Here is a 21,152-nt window from a genome sequence, read left to right as displayed (position 1 = left end):
GCGACCCTGGAGAGCCGCTGCCAGTCTGAGTAGACAATGCTGACTTTGATGGACGAATGGTCTGATTCAGTATAAGGCGGCTTGATATGTTCATCTTGACAGGCTAGAAAACTGGACTAAACCAATAAAATGAATTTTAACAGGGATAAATGTAAAGTTCTGCATTTAGGTAGGGAAAATCCAATGCATGGTTATAGGATGGGGGAGACTTGTCTTAGCAGTAGTATGTGTGAAAGGATCAAGGGGTGTTAGTAGACCCTACATTGAACATGTGTGATGTGGTGGCTAAAAAGGCTAATGCAATTTTGGGCTGTATCAACAGAAGTATAGTGTCCAGATGACATGAAGTGATGCTATCGCTTTACTCTGCTCTGGTAAGACCTCACCTGGAGTATTGTGTTCAGTTTTGGGCACCACATTTTAAGAAGGATATAGACAAGCTGGAACGGGTCCAGAGGAGGGCAACGAAGATGGTGAAGACTGGAGACCAAGCCCTATGAGGATCTCAGTATGTTTAGCCTGGAGAGGAGGTGGCTGAGAGGTGATATGATCACCATCTTCAAATACTTGAAGGGCTGTCATCTAGAGGATGTTGTGAAATTGTTTTCTGTGGCCCCAGAAGCTAGGACCGGAACCAATGGATTAAATTAAATCAAAAGAGTTTCCGGCTCAACATCAGGAAGAACTTCCTGACAGTTAGAGTGGTTCCTCAGTTAAACAGGCTTCCTCAGGAGGAAGGTGGGCTCCAAGGAAGGTGGGCTCTCCTTCCTTGGAGGTTTTTAAACAGAGGCTAGATGGCCATCTGACAGCAATGAAGATCCTGTGAATTTAGGGGGAGTTATTTGTGAGTTTCTTGCATTGTGCAGGGGGCTGGACTAGATGACCCTGGAGGTCCCTTCCAGCTCTATGATTCTATGAGTAGTCAGGGATTGAACATAAGAACATAAGAACATAAGAGAAGCCATGTTAGATCAGGCCAATGGCCCATCCAGTCCAACATTCTGTGTCACACAGCGGCCAAATATATATATATATATATATATATATATATATATATATATATATATATATATATATACACACACACACACACACACACACTGTGGCTAATAGCCACTGATGGACCTCTGCTCCATATTTTTATCTAACCCCTTCTTGAAGGTGGCTATGCTTGTGGACGCCACCACCTCCTGTGGCAGTGAATTCCACATGTTAATCACCCTTTGGGTGAAGAAGTACTTCCTTTTATCCGTTTTAACCTGTCTGCTCAGCAATTTCATCGAATGCCCACGAGTTCTTGTATTGTGAGAAAGGGAGAAAAGTACTTCTTTCTCTACTTTCTCCATCCCATGCATTATCTTGTAAACTTCTATCATGTCACCCCTCAGTCGACGTTTCTCCAAGCTAAAGAGCCCTAAGCGTTTCAACCTTTCTTCATAGGGAAGGTGTTCCAGCCCTTTAATCATTTTAGTTGCCCTTTTCTGAACTTTCTCCAATGCTATAATATCCTTTTTGAGGTGCGGCGACCAGAACTGCACACAGTACTCCAAATGAGACCGCACCATCGATTTATACAGGGGCATTATGATACTGGCTGATTTGTTTTCAATTCCCTTCCTAATAATTCCCAGCATGGCGTTGGCCTTTTTTATTGCAAATGCACACTGTCTTGACATTTTCAGTGAATTATCTACCATGACCCCAAGATCTCTCTCTTGGTCTGTCTCTGCCAGTTCACACCCCATCAACTTGTATTTGTAGCTGGGATTCTTGGCCCCAATGTGCATTACTTTGCACTTGGCCACATTGAACCGCATCTGCCACGTTGATGCCCACTCACCCAGCCTCAACAGATCCCTTTGGAATTCCTCACAATCCTCTCTGGTTCTCACCACCCTGAACAATTTAGTGTCATCCGCAAATTTGGCCACTTCACTGCTCACTCCCAACTCTAAATCATTTATGAACAAGTTAAAGAGGATGGGACCCAGTACCGAGCCCTGCGGCACCCCACTGCTTACCGTCCTCCACTGCGAAGACTGCCCATTTATACTCACTCTCTGCTTCCTATTACTCAGCCAGTTTTTGATCCACAAGAGGACCTGTCCTTTTACTCCATGACTCTCAAGCTTTCTAAGGAGCCTTTGATGAGGAACTTTATCAAAAGCTTTCTGGAAGTCAAGGTAAACAACATCTATCGGGTCTCCTTTGTCCACATGTTTGTTCACCCCCTCAAAGAAATGTAACAGGTTAGTGAGGCAAGATCTTCCCTTGCAGAACCCATGCTGAGTCTTCCTCAATAACCTGTGTTCATCAATGTGCCTACTCATTCTGTCCTTGATAATGGTTTCTACCAACTTTCCCGGTATTGAAGTCAGACTGACTGGCCTGTAATTTCCCGGATCTCCTCTGGAACCCTTTTTAAAGATGGGGGTGACATTTGCTACCTTCCAGTCCTCAGGAATGGAGGCAGATTTCAATGAAAGATTACAGATTTTTGTTAGAAGATCCACAAGTTCAACTTTGAGTTCTTTCAGAACTCTCGGATGTATGCCATCCGGACCCGGTGACTTATTAGTTTTTAATTTGTCTATCAGTTGTAGGACCTCCTCTTTTGTCACCTCAATCTGGCTCAGGTCTTTCAACACCCCTTCCAATATTAGTGGTTCTGGGGCGGGCAAACACTTCTCATCTTCCACGGTGAAGACGGAGGCAAAAAATGCGTTCAGCTTCTCAGCCATTTCCCCATCCTCCTTCAGTAATCCTTTTACCCCATGGTCATCCAAGGGCCCCACTGCTTCCCTGGCTGGTTTCCTACTTCTAATATATTTGAAGAAATTTTTATTGTTGGTCTTTATGTTTTTTGCAATATGCTCCTCATAGTCCCTTTTTGCCTGCCTGATCACAGTCTTGCATTTGATTTGCCACTGCCTGTGTTCCCTTTTATTAATCTCACTTGGACTGGTTTTCCACCGCTTAAAGGAGTCCTTCTTACCTTTTACAGCTTCCATTACTTTGTTTGTTAACCATGCTGGCCTCTTCTTATACCTGTTTGTGCCTTTCCTAACTTGTGGTATGTATTTTATCTGAGCTTCTAGGATTATAGTTTTAAATAGTCTCCAAGCTTCCCCAAGGGTTTTGACCGTATTTACCTTTCCTTTCAGTTTCCTCCTCACATGCCTCCTCATCTCAGAGAATTTACCCCTTTTAAAGTTAAATGTGGTTGTGGCGGTCTTTTTGGGCAACTCCCTATTTATACAAATGGTGAAATCAATAACATTATGGTCACTGTTCCCAAGCGGCGCAATCACTTTTACGTCTCTCACCAAGTCTTGGGCATTACTTAGGACCAGATCCAGGATCGCCCCACCCCTGGTAGGTTCTGAGACCATCTGCTCCATAGCACAGTCATTGAGAGCATCAAGAAACTCAATCTCTTTCTCTCGACCACAACACATATTGACCCAATCAATCTGCGGGTAGTTAAAATCACCTATTATGACACAGTTTTTACGTTTAGCCGCTATCTTTAATCCCTCCATCATATTATAATCGTCCTCTCTCTTTTGATTTGGTGGGCGATAACAAACTCCCATAGTTAAATTTCCTTTTGGGCCCTCTATTTCAACCCAAAGCATTTCTAAAAGGGAATCTAATTCTCTGACCTCAGTCTTACTGGACCGTATATCCTCTCTGACATACAGAGCCACCCCACCTCCAACCCTTCCCTCCCTATCCTTCCGATATAACTTATATCCAGGAATCACCGTGTCCCACTGATTCTCCTCATTCCACCAAGTTTCTGAAATTCCCACAATGTCTATGTTTTCTCCCAACACTAAACATTCCAATTCACCAATTTTACTTCGGACACTTCTAGCATTTGCATACAAACATTTATAATTTCCCAAGCAATTGGGCAATTCATAAATCTAAATTATAAACTAAAAACATAATTTGTGTAGAGCTGATATCATCAGGCGTGAAGCATGGTGTCCTTATATCATTGTGAGAATTCCTGTCTTAGGAAGCTATCACTTGTATTATCTCACCAGTCCATATGTTTGCACATGGGCACATGCAGCATGCATCAATTGATGAGCAGATTTCCCTTTTCCTTTGCTTCTGTTGGTCCATCAGTCTTTCAGTAAACCCTGAAAATTAGAAGGTTCAGAGGACTGAGGAAATGTGAACTGAGCTTTGGCATCCAGAGGCATATATTCAGGGGTGCCCAAAGATGTTCCAGATCAGCTCATGCCCTCTTTGTAGATTGTAGATTTTTTTATGATTACTTTGATAATTCATCAGTCTGTTAGTGGGTGTTCAACAAGTTCTTTCATTGTATTCCATTTCAATTGTGCAGAACAGAGCTCTTTTTCTTTTCTTTTTTTGTAGATGGAATTTCCTTTGCCTATTAGGCCACACACCCTTGATGAAGCCAATCCTCCAAGAGCTTACAGTAGGCCCTGTAATAAGAACCCTGTAAGCTCCAGGAGGACTGACTACATCAGGGGTGTGTGGCCTCATATGCAAAGGAGTTCCTGCTACAAAAAAAAAAGCCCTGGTGCAGAACAATGTAATTGGCTTATCATGCATGTACATTCTCATGCAGCCTGAGTTCTTCTTTACCACATCTTTCTGCAAAACCCCTCAGAGTCAGCAGGCAGTTGTAAAAATAAACAATTAGATCCCTCAAAAATAATATAAATCAGTCACAAATAAATACTGCATCTCAGTAAAACTCTACCCTCCAGTATGTGTTTGAGTATTCCTTAGTAATGCTAGTGGCCACTGATCAGTTTGAATTGGCAGAGACTTTGCATGTGCACAGTTCTGCAAAACACTGATGCAAACCAATCTGGGAGATGTTCACAACTGCTCAGCATGAACTGGACAGACTGAGAATTCATCTGATCACTACATGAAGATTGATAACTGCATATGGTTCCTTTAGAATGCAATAAGTCTGACTGGGTGTGTTCGCACACACTAAGGGTGCTATCACACTGGGAGACTGATGCGATATTTAATCCAAATGGGAGGTGTGGCTAGGTCAGGCCAAGTCTCTTATGTGAAAGCACCATATATAATGCACTTTGTAGCTGGATTTTTATTGTGTAGGAATGGCAAAACCCATTTGCAAACAGTTACTGTGTGAAAGCACCCAATGGGTTTACAAGACAGTTTGCAGCATCCACAGTGCAATTGCTTAGCTGATATCCAAGTCCAGACTTTTGTGCACCACACAAATCACTACAAATTGAGCTAAAGTAGCACAATGGCAAAGGGAAGAGCGGGAGATAAGGCTTGCATGAGGACAGCACAGCTCATCTGTCTGCCTGATGATGGTTCCTAACCTCTTGCAAGGCTCTTGTTCCTCCCAAGAGGCCATGTGGGCTCATGCTACCTTTCAGGCTAGGTTTTGAAAAGAATGGCGCACTCATGGGAGCACTCCAGCAGGTTCTGGCCCTCTGTCACTAACTCAGCCTCCCTGCCTGCTCAACCTGCTGGCTGCTGCCCTCACCAAAGCCAATGGAAAAGGGTCAAGAGTATCATCAGCCAGCCAGTTTGGGGCTAACTTTCTTCCCTCCTTTCTCTTATTTAAGTGAGGGCATTCCTTCTGACCCTTAGACAGCAATGAATAAATGAAGGAAGAGGACAAGGGAGTTAATATTCCTATCCCAGGCTATGATCATACACAGTAAATAAAGCACTTTCAATCCACTTTCAATTCACTTTCCAACTGGATTTTACTGTGTGAACTGGCAAAATCCAGTTGAAAAGTGCACTGAAAGTGGATTGAAAGTGCATTATTTACTGTGTATGATTGCAGCCCTAGTATGATATCTCCTGCTGAAATTATTTCACATATGCAATTAGCTTTGGAAGGAGAAGAAGCATGTGCTGTTGAGTCATAACTGATTCTTGGCAACCCCATCCATGGGATGTTCCAGGAAAGAGATGAACAGAGGTCATTTGCCATTGCCTTCCTGTGCATAGCAACTTCTGTTTTCATGGTGGTCTTCCATACAAGTACTAATCATGACCACAGTTTTTTTTTGTTTTTGTAGCAGGAACTCCTTTGCATATTAAGCCACACACCCCTGATGTAGCCAATCCTCCTGGAGCTTACAGTAGGCCCTGTACTGTAAGCTCTTGCAGGATTGGCTATATCAGGGGTGTGTGGCCTAATATGCAAAAGAGTTCCTGCTACAAAAAAAGCCCTGATCACAACCAATCCTGCTTAGATTCCAAGTTCTGATGAGTTCTGCTAAGCTGGGCTATTCAAGCCAGTAAGTAACTCTGGAGAGGCGAAAAAGGTTACTTGAGCTTTTTCCCCACCTCCAAAGGCTAATAGGAGAATAAGACAGCTAGATTCAAATCCAGGAGCACATTAGGGACCAACAAGATTTTCAAGAAATTTCAGAGCTCTAACCCTCAAAAGCTTATATTCAGGAAATCTTGTTGTCTAGCTGTTCTTCTGCAGACCAACAAGGCTACCCTCTGAAATTATGTTCATAGTGTTGGCGTAAGCGACTCAGCATGCCTGGACTTCACAGGGTGCTACATCACCCCAAGTGTGTATAGGTGTCATCTCCTTGAATGGGACGCTTCTCTTTGGTTTAACTTGGGAGCTACCCTCTGACCCTTACCGTCTTTCTCTTTGTCCTCTCACTCAATTCACATGGCCTTCCATGGAGACACACATCTCTATCGGTCTCTCCTGTAAAAACAGTGCCCTCATACTCACATACATGTGATGCTGGGTTATCTGGTCATTTGTGATAGGGAAAGTACTCTTTAGATTAGGCTTCTTTTCTCTAGTTTTGACTGTAACATGAATGTGAACTGGATTGACTTGAATAAATGTAAGGTTGCAATCAGCTTCTTGGGAGATTTATTTACTGCAATCGGGATCACACTTCTATGACTGGGCAAACTCTGCAATTTTAACCAAACATCCCAATACATAGGAGAATAGGGATAAATTTTGAGAGAGGAATTCTTGAAGTATATTTTTTCTATTTAAATATATTTATTTAAAAGATATAACCCATTTTCCTGTTTGAGCCACACTCCCAGTCTGAATCAAGTCTCTTTGCAGAACATCCAGCACCACATCTCATTTGACAAGTAGTCCCAGGCCTGCACAGAGATGAGAGAAAAAGAAGGGAAAGGAACAGGGAAAATCCTATTCCTCCTCCCTGTCTCTCAGTGCCACAGTTATGAGCTGAAGCAGGCTCCTGCTGATTTTTAAAATAACATTTCCAGTGACTGCTGTGTGGGTGTGGGGAAATCCAGTCAAGTCTGGAAACCCTGTCCAAATGCATTAAAACCCTGTATTGTATCATCTGGCCCTCAGAAGCCTAAGAGATACCTGGAACACTTCCAGCTTTCAAGGCTCCTAGCCATGACAAAAATAAAAAGACAACTCATTACAAAGTTGAAAAAATTATTAAATGTCCCCAAAGTACCTCTATCTGAGGCTCCCTTTGAACTTGATGCCTATGCCACAAGGAAGGAAGGGAGCATTGAGCCTGTTTGGCTCAAATAAGTTCCTTTGAATAAGTTCTCTCTCCACCCTAAGTGCCAATAGCTGAGGATTGTAGAGTACAGTAGTATGAAACCAATATTTCTTTGTAATCTGGACATGGAGAAACGAGTGTTGTCAACTGTGAGTTAAGAAATACCTGGCTATTTTAGGGATGGAGTCTAAAGAGGGTGGGGTTTGAGGAGGGGAAGGGACGTTAGTGGGGCATAATGCCATAGAGTCCACCTTCCAAAGGGGCCATTTTCTCCAGGTGAACTGATCTTTTGCCAGCTGGAGATCAGTTGTAAGAGTGAGAGATCGCCAAGCCCCACCTGGAGGCTAGTTTTGCTGTACATAGAAGAAAAAGAAGAAGAATGATTTATACCCCACCCTTCTCTCTGAATCAGAGACTCAGAACGGCTTACAATCTCCTTTATCTTCTCCCCCCACAACAGACACACTGTGAAGTGGGTGGGGCTGAGAGGGCTCTCACAGCAGCTGCCCTTTCTGCGATAGCTATGGCTAACCCAAGGCCATTCCAGCAGGTACAAGTGCAGAAGTGGGGAATCAAACCCAGTTCTCCCAGATAAGAGCCCATGTACTTAACCACTACACCAAACTGGCATAGAAAAGTCAGGCTTTGTTTTCAATGTATTTTATTTTGAAAATCATACATAATTGCCCCCTAAAAAAAAACTTGCCCCATTTGTTTTTTTAATAATTCAAAAGTAAAAGGCGATTCATCCTGTTGGGCCCTCGCGCGTGGCTGATGGGCTACATTTGACATGGAAGGCAAAAGTTGTGCTGGTCTGAAAAAGTGCTACCATTGCGATGAGGCCCCTTTGGAAGGGAAGGAGGTGAGAGAATCTTGTCTCTTCTGGGAAGAAAGACAGTCCAAGGGTCATCAGCTGGGTGGGAATGATGAGCTTCACTATCAGTCTTCATTGCTAGCGTGCCAGCCAGCTACCAAGAGCCAAGCTGAGTCCAGCCAAGAGCGGTAAGCTGGGACCGCTGACGATTCCTCCATTGCACAGGTCATAGTTGCAACAAGTGCGGTTGTAGCTCATGTCAAAGACGTTATCCCTCTGCTCAGTCAAGTTGCACAGCTCCTTGTGTTTGTTGCAGCCATGCCTTGTGAAGAGCATTAATTTACCTAGAAAAAGAGAGCAAGAGAAAAGAAAAGTTGTGAATCAATGTTAAGCCCTTCTCCATGCTAGGGGAGGATGGGAGAACTGCTTCACTCGGTTCTCACAGATGAATGTGTATTACTTGATCCTCCTATACTGGATAACTGTCCACTTCCCAACTAGTAACTAATGGTGCAAACTAGTTCCTGATTCACATGAGGAAGATTGCACTTGAGGTTGCATTCAGTATATTAGACATATGTAGGTTGGAAATAGTCCATGAAACAGTATCATAAGAACATAAGAACGTAAGAGAAGACATATTGGATCAGGCCAATGGCCCATCCAGTCCAACACTCTGTGTCACACAGTGGCAAAAAAACAACAACAGGTGTCATCAAGAGGTCCATCAGTAGAGCCAGGATACTAGAAGCCCTCCCACTGTGCCCCCCCCCACCAAGCACCAAGAATACAGAGCATCACTGCACCGGACAGAGAGTGGTATCTCAGTGGTATCTCAAGCTTCTGGAAGTCCCAAGGTGGTTTCACACAGGAGATTTGCCCTGACCTAGTCCCACCTCCCATTCTGATTAAAAGTACATGATCACACAAGCACATCTGCCCTCCAAGCTGCACCCGTACTCACCCCTCTCTAGACACCTCCTATCTGCATTAAAAAGCTACCTGGATTTTCCCAATAGCATCCCTCTGAATCGGATGTAGGTCGCATAATTGGCTGCTGTCTGAATGCCCGGGGGCGACTCATAAGCGGAAGAGCTATGTGATTGCCAAGCCTTTTCCAGCAAGATCGGGGGGGGGGGGGGCGTGTTTCCCCCAAACCCCTCTCCGAGGTGTGCTTCTCCACTTCTCCAAATGAGCGCACACATGGGGGCCTTTTTAAAGAGACAACCCTTTCCGCAGGGGGTCCCTGATTGAGCCGGGCTAGCAGTGTGAATGGGCAACCACGGACTGCTGCCGGAATCCTGCCACTTCAGCAGCAGCTGTCTGATAGCCCAGACATGGTTCAAATTTTAGCAGATTTTTTCTGAACAGGATAAAATTGTGTCAGTGTGAAACTAGCCCCAGTGACTGGGAAGGAAGTGGGATATAAATATTTTAAATCAATTCATTAGAAAAATATCTAGTGAATGGACTGCCTGGTTTATTTATAGAAATCATTTTTATCACCCACCTTATCTCCTCAGACTTCAGGCATCAAACAGTGCAAAAACACAACAACCTCTGCTTGAGAAACTCAAGCTGGAATAGACAGTATTGAACTAGATGGGACTGTGATCTGACTTTGTGGATAGCATTTTAATTTGTTCCAGTGTGTATCTTTCTGCATGCTCCATATGTGGAACATTCTCCTGAGACAATGACAGAATCCTTCTATTCACTTTCTGAGAGGAACTGTCAGGGTTGCTAACTCTGAAATTTTGGAGACTTGGAAAAGGCTGGGTTTGGAAAGGGGAGAGACTTAAGCGGGAGGCTGGAAACCCTAGAGACTAGATCCAGGTGGGTAGCCATGTTGGTCTGAAGCAACAGAATAGTTACAGTCGAGTGGCACCTTTAAGATCAACAAAGTTTTATTCTAACGATAAATACAAGTTGATGGGATGTGAACTGGAGGAGACTGACCAAGAAAGAGATCTTGGGGTCATGGTGGAAATGTCAAGACAGTGTGCGACTGCAATAAAAAAGGCCAACGCTATGGTGGGAATTATTAGGAAGGGAACTGAAAACAAATCAGCCAGTAGCATAATGCCCCTGTATAAATTGATGATGTGGCATCATTTGGAGTACTGTGTACAATTCTGATCACCAGACCTCAAAAAAGATATTACAGCATTGGAAAAAGTGCAGAAAAGGGCAACTAGAATTATTAAAGGGTTGGAACACTTTTCCTATGAAGAAAGGTTAAAATGCTTGGGGCTCTTTAGCTTGGAGAAACATCAACAGGGGTGACATGATAGAGGTTTACAAGATTATGCACGGGACAGAGAAGGTAGAGAAAGAACTACTTTTCTCCCTTTCTCACAATACAAGAACTTGTGGGCACTCAATGAAATTGCTGAGCAGTCGGGTTAGAATGGATAAAAGGAAGTACTTCCTCACCCAAAGGCTGATTAACACATGGAATTCACTGCCACAGAAGGTGGTGGCAGCTACAAGCAATCCTCTCCTTCAAGAGAGGATTGGATAAACATATGGAGCAGAGGTCCATCAGTGGCTATTAGCCACAGCGTATTGTTGGAACTCTCTGTCTGGGGCAAATGATGCTCTATATTCTTGGTGCTTGGGAGGGGCAACAGTGTGAGGACTTCTAGTGTCCTGGCCCCACTGATGGACCTCCTGATGGCATCTGGGTTTTTTGTCCACTGTGTACAGAGTGTTGGACTGGATAGGCCATTGGCCTGATCCAATATGGATTCTCTTATGTTCTTACGGTGTGAGCTTCTGTGTGCACAAGAAAGCTCATACCTTGAATAAAACTGTTTTATTGTTCAGGTTTACCAAATTCAGAGTTGCAATGCACAAATAAACAAAGAAAGTTTGGTGTTGAGGTTTTGCCAACAACCTCTAATTTAACTGTGGGCTGATGTCATTCTGATGCAGCCACTGGTATGAAGGGGAGGGGAAGGGAAGGCACATCAAAACAATGTCAAACTATAGGGAAAGTGGAACTAAAAGCTGTGGAAACAGAGAGCATAGCTGTGGGCACACAGAAGACAACCTTTTTTGCAGCCAACAGCTGTCATTGATTAAAACAAAAGGGCCAATGTGCAGTAATGGTGCATCTGCTTAGCATGCCCAGGTTCAATTCATAAACACTATTAAGTAAATGAAATTGTATACTGCATTAACATAGATAAATATCTTAAAGAATTCCAAGGAATAGTACTCAGAATGAAGATAGATACAAATCATAGTCAATATATAATACAAAGACCATGTGGAGAAGCATGAAAAAGTCCCCAGTGAAGTAGCTTATAATAATAGACAGGGCTTTTTTGGTAGAAAAAGCCCAGCAGGAACTTATTTGCATATTACACCACACCCCTTGATGTCACCACTGTTTCACATAGGGGTTTTTTGTAGAAAAAGCCCAGCAGAAATTTATTTGCATATTAGGCCACACCCCTTGACACCAAGCCAGCCGGAACTGCGTTCCTGTGCGTTCCTGCTCCCCCCCCCAAAAAAAAAAAAAAAAAAAAAAAAAAGCCCTGCTAATAGATAATAGCTCCACTGAATGTAGTCTATTATGTATGCAGTGGGAAACCTTTTAAGGCAGACACAAATCTTGCTGTCATCAAATTGCATGAAGATTATGGGTATGATCAGGGCTTATGAGTATGAGCAGGGCTTTTTTTGTAGCAGGAACTCCTTTGCATATTAGGCCACACACCCCTGATGTAGACAACCTTCTTGGAGTTTACAGGGCTCTTAGTACAGGGCTTACTGTAAACTGCAGAAGGATTGGCTATATCAAAGGTGTTTTTCCATCCTGAGTGAGTATGAAGCATTGTCTTCTCATCTGGTTAAGGAACAGCAATAATTCAGTCTTCAGTGTTATCTTGGGTAATTCCCATGTGGATTCATTCTCTGGCTGCTTACAGATGGCCAGTTTAAACCGAAATAGCCACAGCCCCCATATGGATTTAAAAAATCAAGGTCAGACATGCACATCTGCCTCCCATTCTGTTCCCTCACTCAACCCATCCTCTGGTGTCTCTGAGGTGGCTCAAAAAGCAGCCACCTTGAAAGTGGTAGTAAGTTTTCCACTGCACTCCTCCCGCCTTTCCAAGCATCTGAACGCAGGAACATGCAAGTAAGGTGGATTGGCAATGTTAACCCACCAGACCACCCCAGGACACTTCTGTTTTTTAAAAAAAAGACAAAATACCTGCCTGAGCACATGAGCACACGTGTGCATGAGTACTCGCTCACCAAAAATGTTAGGGAAAAGCAAACACACAAACCGAGCAATGGGAATGGTGCGCAACGACTGTCTGACCATGCCAAAGCACACCACGCACAAGATATGGGTGACTTGGGTGAGAGTATCTGGATGGGATTCTACCAGCCCATTTTGGGGTGGCACAGTTTCAGGTGCCTCTGGTGCACGCTAAGCTGCCCAATTGTATACAGCCTCCGTTATTATTTTTTTCTAGTTTGGGTTGCATCTGACACAGTTAAATATGTATGTTAAAATACAGCTCCAGGTTAAGTTCTCTTGTGTGATTGTACTGACATTCTGAGGAGGAGCTGAGAGTTCTCATCTCAGTTCATCATAGAGACAGACTGCAAACTTCACACATAAGAACATAAGAGAAGCCATGTTGGATCAGGCCAACGGCCCATCAAGTCCAACACTCTGTGTCACACAGTGGCAAAAAATTTTATATACACACATACACTGTGGCTAATAGCCACTGATGGACCTGTGCTCCATATTTTTACCTAAACCCTTCTTGAAGGTGGCTATACTTGTGGCCGCCACCACCTCCTGTGGCAGTGAATTCCACATGTTAATCACACAATTTGATGACAGCAAGAATTGTGTCTGTCTTGAAGGTTTTCCACTGCATACATAATGGATTATATTCAATGGAGCTATTATCTTCTATTATAAGTTGCTTCACTGGGGACTTTTTCATACTTCTCCACATGGTTTTTGCATTATGTATTGACTGTGATTTTATCTATCTTCATTCTTAGTACTATTTCTTGTAATTCTTTCAGATATTTATCTATATTAATACAGTATACAAGTTCATTCACTTAACAGTGTTTATTAATACACACATTGAGTTTTCATACAATTTCTGCACAGTAATTAGTGTTTTGATTTACAGACATATACTGTACAGTGCAGGTTCAATTCATGACGTCTGCAGATAAAACGATCAAGCAACAAGTGATGTGAAAGACCTTGACCTCAGGCTCAAACTATATGTTACTGTTTTTCATGAGTTCTACACAGGAATTTGCAGGCATATTAGAGCTGCAAATCACCATGGCAACCTGTGTGCAAAAAAGTACAAATTAGGTATGCCAGCTTCCAGGTGGGACCTGGAGATCTGGAAATACAGATGACCTCCAGGTGACAGTGATCAATTCCCCTGAAGGAAATGGATGCTTTGCAAGGTGGACTCCATGGCATTTCATCCCACTGAAGTTCCTGTTCTCCCCAGGTTCCATCCCCAGATCTCCAGGAGTTTCCCAACCTGGAGCTGGCAACCATACCCCTCATCCCAGCTGGTGGCTGGGAGGGAGGCTTGGAAACCATTGTACAGTTGGGCCCAATTCTGACTGGGAAAGTGGCACAGGGGTAGGGTTGCCAAGTCCAACCCCAGAAATATCTGGGGACTTTGGGGGTGGAGCCAGGAGACTTTGGGGGTGGAGCCAGGGGACATTGGGGGCGGAGCCAGGAGCAAGGGTGTGATAAGCAGAATTGAACTCCAAGGGAGTTCTGGCCATCACATTTAAAGGGACACTCCCCCCCCCGCCACCACCACGAGAAAGGGGGCTCCCCTCACCCTCGCCGCTCCTGCCGACCGTCCAGCTTCGTTGCCGTGGGGAGACGGAGGCGAAAGAACCTCGCGCGCCCCTTTACCGGCTTCCCGCCGGCCGCAAAAGTTCGCAGGGAGAAGAGCCTCGCGGCAAAGGAACGCTCTCCTCTCTCCCCCCCCCTTTCCTTCCTCGCGCTCCAGTCGCTGAGAGGAGGCAGCGCCAGTGGAGGGAGGCGAAAAAGAGAGTGGTGATTTAGTAGGTGGGGCTGGGGAGTGCCTCGCGCCGCAGAGGTGAGGCTTGGTGAGGCGAGCGCCTTTTCCTGCGCGGTTTCTCCCCGCCCCCCTTTTGCCATACCCCCTTCTAATCAGGGATGGGCTACCGCTGTCTTCGCCTTCCCCTGTCCTTGTGAAGTCTTAGGAGAGGGGAAAGGGGGGCACCCCGGCGCCGTTTCCCCCCTCCCCCCGCTTCCATTTTCTGGGGGAGCGGGGGAAGAGGGTGGAAATCCTGGGGATCCCCGCCAGGGCGGGAGGGTTGGGAAGCCTACACAGGGGAGGAAGGTCTTCTACCTCCCTTCCCATGTGCCGCTTATGTCAGCCTAATGACCTGGGGGCTGCAGGGGCTGGGTATTATTCACATTGTTGGAAGGCTGCAAACTCAAGGGTACAGTACACTTGCGGCCTTCCAACAGTGTGAATAACACCCATCCTCTCAGAGCCTGGCCTGTTTTGGCTGCCAAAAATGGTATGGGGAGAGGGAGAAGAAGAGTTGGTTATGCCCCACTTTTCTCTGCCTCAAGAAGTCTCAAAACAGCTTACAATTGGCTTCCCTTCCTCTCTCCACAAGAGGCCCCTTGTGGGGTAGATGGGGCTGAGAGAGTTCTGAGAGAACTGTAAGAGGCCCAAGGTCACGCAGCAGACCTCATAAGGAGAAAAAGATATTGGATTTATATCCCACCCTCCAGTCTGTATCTCAGAGTCTCAGAGCGGCTCACAATCTCTTGTCTTCCTTGATCTTCCTTTATCTTCCTCCCCCACAACAAACACCTTGTGAGGTGGGTGGGGCTGAGAGAGCTCTCACAGAAGCTGCTTTTTCCAGGACAATCTGTGAGAACTATGGCTGATTCAACGCCATTCCAGCAGCTGCAAGTGGAGGAATGGGGAATCAAACCCAGTTCTCTAGATTAGAGTCTGCAGGTGGTTTCACACAGGAGACTTGGCCCAACCTAGCCCTGCCTCCTATTCAGATTAAAAGTGCACGATCACACAAGCACATCTGCCCTCCAAGCTGCACCTGTTCTCACCCCATCTCCAGACACCACCTATCCATTTTAAAAAGCTACCTGGATTTTTTTGGTAGTATCCCCCTGAATCGGATGTAGGTCATATAATCGGCTGCTGTCTGAATGCCCTGACATGACTCATAAGCAGAAGAGCTGTGTGATTGTGCCAAGCTGTTTCGCCACTATCGGGTTTCCCCCCCACCCCCCAACTCCTCTCCCAGGTGCACTTGTGTGCTTCTCTGCTCGAGTGCACACACCAGGGGCCTTAAAAAAAACTTTCCACAGCTGGTCCGTGCTAGAGCTGCACTAGCAGTGTGAATGGGCAACCACGGACCACTGCTGGGATCCTGCTGCTTCAAGGGCGGCTGTCTGATAGCCCAGAAATGGATCAAACTCAAGTGGGTTTTTTCCCAACAGGATAAAATCGCATCAATTTCACAGTGTGAAACCAGTTTGCATCTCTTAACCACGACACCACACTGGGTCTCAGAAGCCCTTCCCCCATCTTCTCCCCATATAGCTGTCTTGATCAGAATTTGACCATCTGTAATTTGTATGTATGAGTTGTCATGGAATTTGCCGCAGCAATATGGCTGCAAGTCCCCATGGAGAGCTTGTGAAGAAAAGTAATTCATAGCTTCAAGTCAAAGTCTCTGGAAAGCCATTGCCGAAAAGAGTAGCCACTGTTGTTTGATTCAGTATGAGGTGGCTTCAGGTGTTCAGGTGTGTTCCAACATGAAGTAAACCTCTTTCCCTTACCTGAATAAACTCTTGTGGTTTCACAGTGCTGTCCCTCCTCTGCTACACAGGGGTCATCAGAACTGAAACAAAGGTAACCCACTTTGAATTTGCAGACTTTGCATATCAGTCCTTGAGCTGCAGGAGAAAAGCAGAAAGACAAGCAGACATTTAATAGAATTAATGAAGAACCTTTGGCTATGAGGGGCCAAGGCCAATCATCCAGCAGAGGAATCTAAAACGGATCAAACTGTGGAAATGTCATCCTCTTTCCCTTATGGTTGCTGTTTATTTCAGGGGTTATAGAAATGAGGAATTCTGTGGCTTTTAAACGATGAACAATGCTTATTAGCATCTGCTTTCATGAGCCAAACCTCACTTTATCAGATACATCAAATAAAGGAATGCTTCTGAAGTTTCCCTACTCTAAGTTTCTCCCTGGATTTGGGAACTGCAAATTTCATTCCCAAGAACATAAGAACCCCCCTGCTGGATCAAAACTAGGGCTGCCAGGTCCTACCATTCTGCCAGCAGGAGGATCAGTGGGTTTTTCTGGGAGCTTCTGCTATGCTTGCAATGTGTGCATGGTGTGATTGTGTCATTTGGAATTGATGTCATCATGCCACCAACATCACATGGCGATGCTCTAGTTTTGGGGCAAAACTCTATGGTTTGAGCACAATTTTACCATAGAGTTACGCCCAAAAGCCAGAGCTTTGCCTCGTGACATCGGTGGTGTGATGACATCACTTCCAGGTGATGCCATTGTGTCACATTTTGGGGCATTTCTAGGTGGGGTATTCCCCTGCCAGCCAGCTGGCCAGGTGTAGTGAGGAGTCCACAAAAGTGGGAGAAACCCTGCCTGGACCAGGGGACTGGCAACCGTAATCAAACCAGTGGTCTACCCAGTCCAGCATCTTGTCTCACACACTGGTCAATCAGTTCCTCTGGAGGGTCAATGACAGGCCATAGAGGCTGAGGCCTTTCCATGATATTGCCTGCTGGCACTCTGAACATGGAGATTCCCCTCAGTTCTCATGGCTAGTAGCCACTGGTAGAGCTACCCTCCATGAATCTACTGAATCCCCTTTTAAAGCTATGTATTCCTGTGGCCGTCCATCACAAAATCCTCTGGCAGCAAATTCCACATTTTAATCATTCTCTGTGTAAAGCACTATTTCCTTTTGTCTGTCCCGAATCTACTGCTCATAAGATACTTTTTTGAAGTGGAAGCAATAAATTCTTTCTGCATTGTTTCATCTTTGTATTTCTAAATTTCACACAGTATTTTATTGATATTTAAAACACACACACAGCAGCAGCAGCAAGGGGGATCCTTTTGTTTGTTCAGTTATCTATTTTCCCTGTTTGCTAGGATATCCTTCTAGAAGGAAACCCAAACTGTTTCAAGTATTTCAAATACAGCTGCCTAGGTGTATTAACTCCATTACAATACAGGCCATTTTATTTTCAAACTCTGCCTGAATAATCCCTAGCATGAATTATAAACTGTCCGCCAATACTCGCCCCTAGACCTCCCCCCCTCCTATCCATACATATTTGGGAGAAAACAGATAATTATTTCATGTAGGGTGGAAAATAAGATAAGATCAAATGAGACACACAGGTATCAACAAATTAAGGACTGAATAGGAAGCTGGAACTGAGCCAGGATGCTCTCATGAGAGGCATTTTGCCAAGAGAAGGTGTGGGAACCTGCAGGGGAGATTTGTACTAATTACAGACTACAGCTCCAAAGACAGGACTCTGTAGCAGGATCAGACTCTACTTTCCACTAAATCTGATTCATTAAAAGCAAAAAAACAAAAAAAACAAAAAAACCAATTAAAAAAGGCATGATTCCAGCATGTGGTGGTATCCCTGTAATAATCTGTGCTCATTATTGACCGCTGCATGCCAATTGAATTCTCTGGATTTAGAAGGGTGTAACTCAGTTTAGGATGTCACTATGAATACAGTATTTTCTTCTGGTCTAATCACTGTCACTCCAGAATGAGAAAAAGGAAAGAAGACAAGAAAAGAAATAAAGCTTTGATTGCTGAGAGAAGTTGTGTTGTAGGCCTCACCTGGTGACAGTCTGGCTAAGTACCGCCCATGGTGAACGTCACCTTTTTACAATGAAGAAAGGAAGCACACATTTTGTTTCACAGACCTTTTATAATATTATATTGGACTTGTTTAAGTCAGTGCCTAACAAGAATGGAATGTGGTTTTGCCCCCGGAGGTCTCATTTGGGTATATTCCCTTCCCACCCACTTTTTTGCCATTGACTGTGCACCATACCTAGAACACACTGTAGGCAGTAAAATTAAATAGTAATTTGAATGATGACTTTCTTTTTTGGAACTCGGTGTGAGGAAGTGGCAGCTATATAATTTTATCATGTTCTTCCTCCAAGGAGATCAAGGTGGTATACATGTTTTGGCCTTACAAAACCCTGTGAAATAGGATAGGCTGATAGAGAATGCCTCGCCCAAGAGGACCCAGAATGCTTCATGGCTGAAAGGAGATTAGAACACAGATCTCCTCAGTCCTGTTCTGAAACCTTAACCATTACAACACACTGACTGTGATGGATGCCAGGTTTCCCAAATACATGAAGACTGAAAGATGTAGATGAATTGATGTAGATGATTAGTGATAGTTTTACATAAATACAGGGCCGGAGCACGGGAGTAGGTGATCTAGGCAAGTGCCTAGGGCAGGGGTGGCCAATGGTAGCTCTCCAGATGTTTTTTGCCTACAACTCCCATCAGCCCCAACCAGCATGGCCAAAGGCTGGGGCTGATGGGAGTTGTGGGCAAAAAACATTTGGAGAGCTACTGTTGGCCACCCCTGGTCTAGGGCACCTGCTCACAACAGGGGCACAGGGCAGGCACCTCCTCCCCATTTGCACCATACCTGAGCCTCCGACTGGACACTTTCAGGCTTTGGCGCACTCCAATGAGAACGCTGAAGCCTGAAAACACCACTCATTGTTTCCGGGTGCTGAAGGGTGGGTCAGAGGAATTCTCCTGCCCCTCAGCACCCAGAAACAATGGCACCTTCAGGCTTTGACATTCTCCTCAGAGAATGCCGAAGCCTAAAAGTGCCACTCGTTGTTTCTGGGTGCTGAAGGGTAGGAGGAACTCTCCCGTCCCTCAGCGCCCCAAAATAACGGCGCTTCAGTGACTGATGTGATAACGTCATCTCTGGTTGACATCATCACACTGTGCACAGGCACAAAGCACAAGAGCGAAAATTTTCCGCCGTGGGAGGGGGTTGGGGGCGCGTCAAGGTTCAGCCTTAGGCGGCAGAACCCCACGCACCGGCACTGCATCAATAAGACCCTTGAGCTTGAGCTCTCAGGGGCTGAGAGAAACTTTCCTGTGCTTGAAAGGAGCTGCTTCCAGTTACAGCTATACAGTTACAGCCCAGTGGTTTGACTTGGCAAAATCCAGTTTCACATGTTTATCTCTGCTTATTCTGGTTTAATAATGATTTCCCCTACCCCAGACTGTAATTCAATGAGAACTCTAACAAACTTGTGTCCATCCCCCTTAACAGCTCTCAAGATTCTATCAGTGAAGCAAAATCAAGCAATCATGGCATAAGCCAAAGAATATGTACTCAGAAGTAATTTCATTGTGTTCCATAGGATTTACTCCCTCATAGAACCCTGCTAGGTCAGCAAAGTGTTTAGGATTGCAGCCCTAAATGGACACAAAAGAGATAGAAGCTCACAGCATAGCTATGTGACCAGTCATATGCCCTATATAAGAACAGAAACAACAACTTCACAACCAGAGAGTCCACTCATAAAGTATCACCAGCCAAGAGTCTTGGTAAAATCTCCAGGGAATTTTATTGTCAGGGAATTTTGTCACCCGAAGCAGATTAGCCAACAGCTCTTACAATTCCAGCCAGTCCAGTACAGCCCTCTGTGTCACACAGTGGCCGAAACCCAAGTGCCATCAGGAGGTCTGCCAGTGGGGGCAGAAGTCTAGTAGAGCCAGGTATTCCTGTTTCCGGACCCAAGTCATTCATTGTGCACTTCTCTCCTTCTCCTTTACTACCTGGCAGGTAGGGTTGCCAACAGGCTTGAAAATAAAACGTCTAGCCCTTTTAATATATGCTTAATGAGATTCCATTTACCAGGTGATATTATTTACCTCCATGCCAAGAAAAGTCTGAATTGCCCATTTCCGCACATTAAGCATATATTAAAAGGACAGGCCTATTGGCAACCTTTCTCTGCAAGCCAGGCATTCTTCACACATATGCACATACATCCTCCTGCAAATACACAGATCTGAATTGTAGCTACACCCTCATGGAAGAGGCAACTCTGTTCCCATTCTTCAAGAAAAGGATGGAATCCCTAGTTCACAGTCCAGTATTTCTGACAATCAAATGACTAATATGACTGGGTAAAGAGAATTATCATGTCCAAATTCTTACACAGTCCCTTCAAAATGTTCATATACACTTATCTCAAAGTATATCTGTGTGTGTGTGTGTGTCTATATATATATATCTTTGTTCTTGTACTTACCAACTGTGCAGAAGAGCAAAGCAGCAAATCCCAGGAGAAGAAACCTGTTCATCTTGATCAACCAAGAGAGGATGTCCTTACTAATAGAATAAACCACCTATGAAGGCAGAGGATGCCAAGCTGGCTTTGGAACAAGGATTCTTCCAAGCAGCCTTGAGATGCAGGCTGTTAAGAGTGAAGCATATATCCTCATCAAAGCACCAGGGATAGCCAATGGAAGTATCGGGGAGGAGAGACACACCTTGCTTTTGGAAAGATGAAGAGGAGGCACGCAGGCGATGGCATGAGAGTCAATGTGCCAGAGAGTTAATAAAAGCAAATTCCACAATGGGAAGAAATGAGAATCTACACCCACACAAGAGCCTTCAATCCTAATTGGCAGCCCTGGGTCACAGCCAGCCTTCC

At 44.7% G+C, this 21,152-nt stretch overlaps 1 protein-coding gene across 1 annotated transcript; it reads right to left on the bottom strand.

The window, feature by feature from the left end:
* Window positions 1–8,329: 8,329 nt before the first annotated feature.
* Window positions 8,330–20,904, bottom strand: LOC132571431 (lymphocyte antigen 6 complex locus protein G6c-like). The gene is made up of 3 exons (XM_060238223.1): window positions 20,748–20,904; window positions 16,214–16,330; window positions 8,330–8,684 (listed from the first exon to the last, which is right to left on the bottom strand). Exons 1-3 carry the CDS (start codon window positions 20,797–20,799, stop codon window positions 8,479–8,481), a joined length of 375 nt encoding a protein of 124 aa, XP_060094206.1. The 5' UTR covers window positions 20,800–20,904; the 3' UTR covers window positions 8,330–8,478.
* Between the last annotated feature and the right edge of the window lie 248 nt (window positions 20,905–21,152).

Source organism: Heteronotia binoei, chromosome 5 (assembly GCF_032191835.1).
Source record: "Heteronotia binoei isolate CCM8104 ecotype False Entrance Well chromosome 5, APGP_CSIRO_Hbin_v1, whole genome shotgun sequence".
NCBI classification, from domain to species: Eukaryota; Metazoa; Chordata; class Lepidosauria; order Squamata; family Gekkonidae; genus Heteronotia; species Heteronotia binoei.
This window is presented reverse-complemented; position numbering and strand designations above follow the sequence as displayed.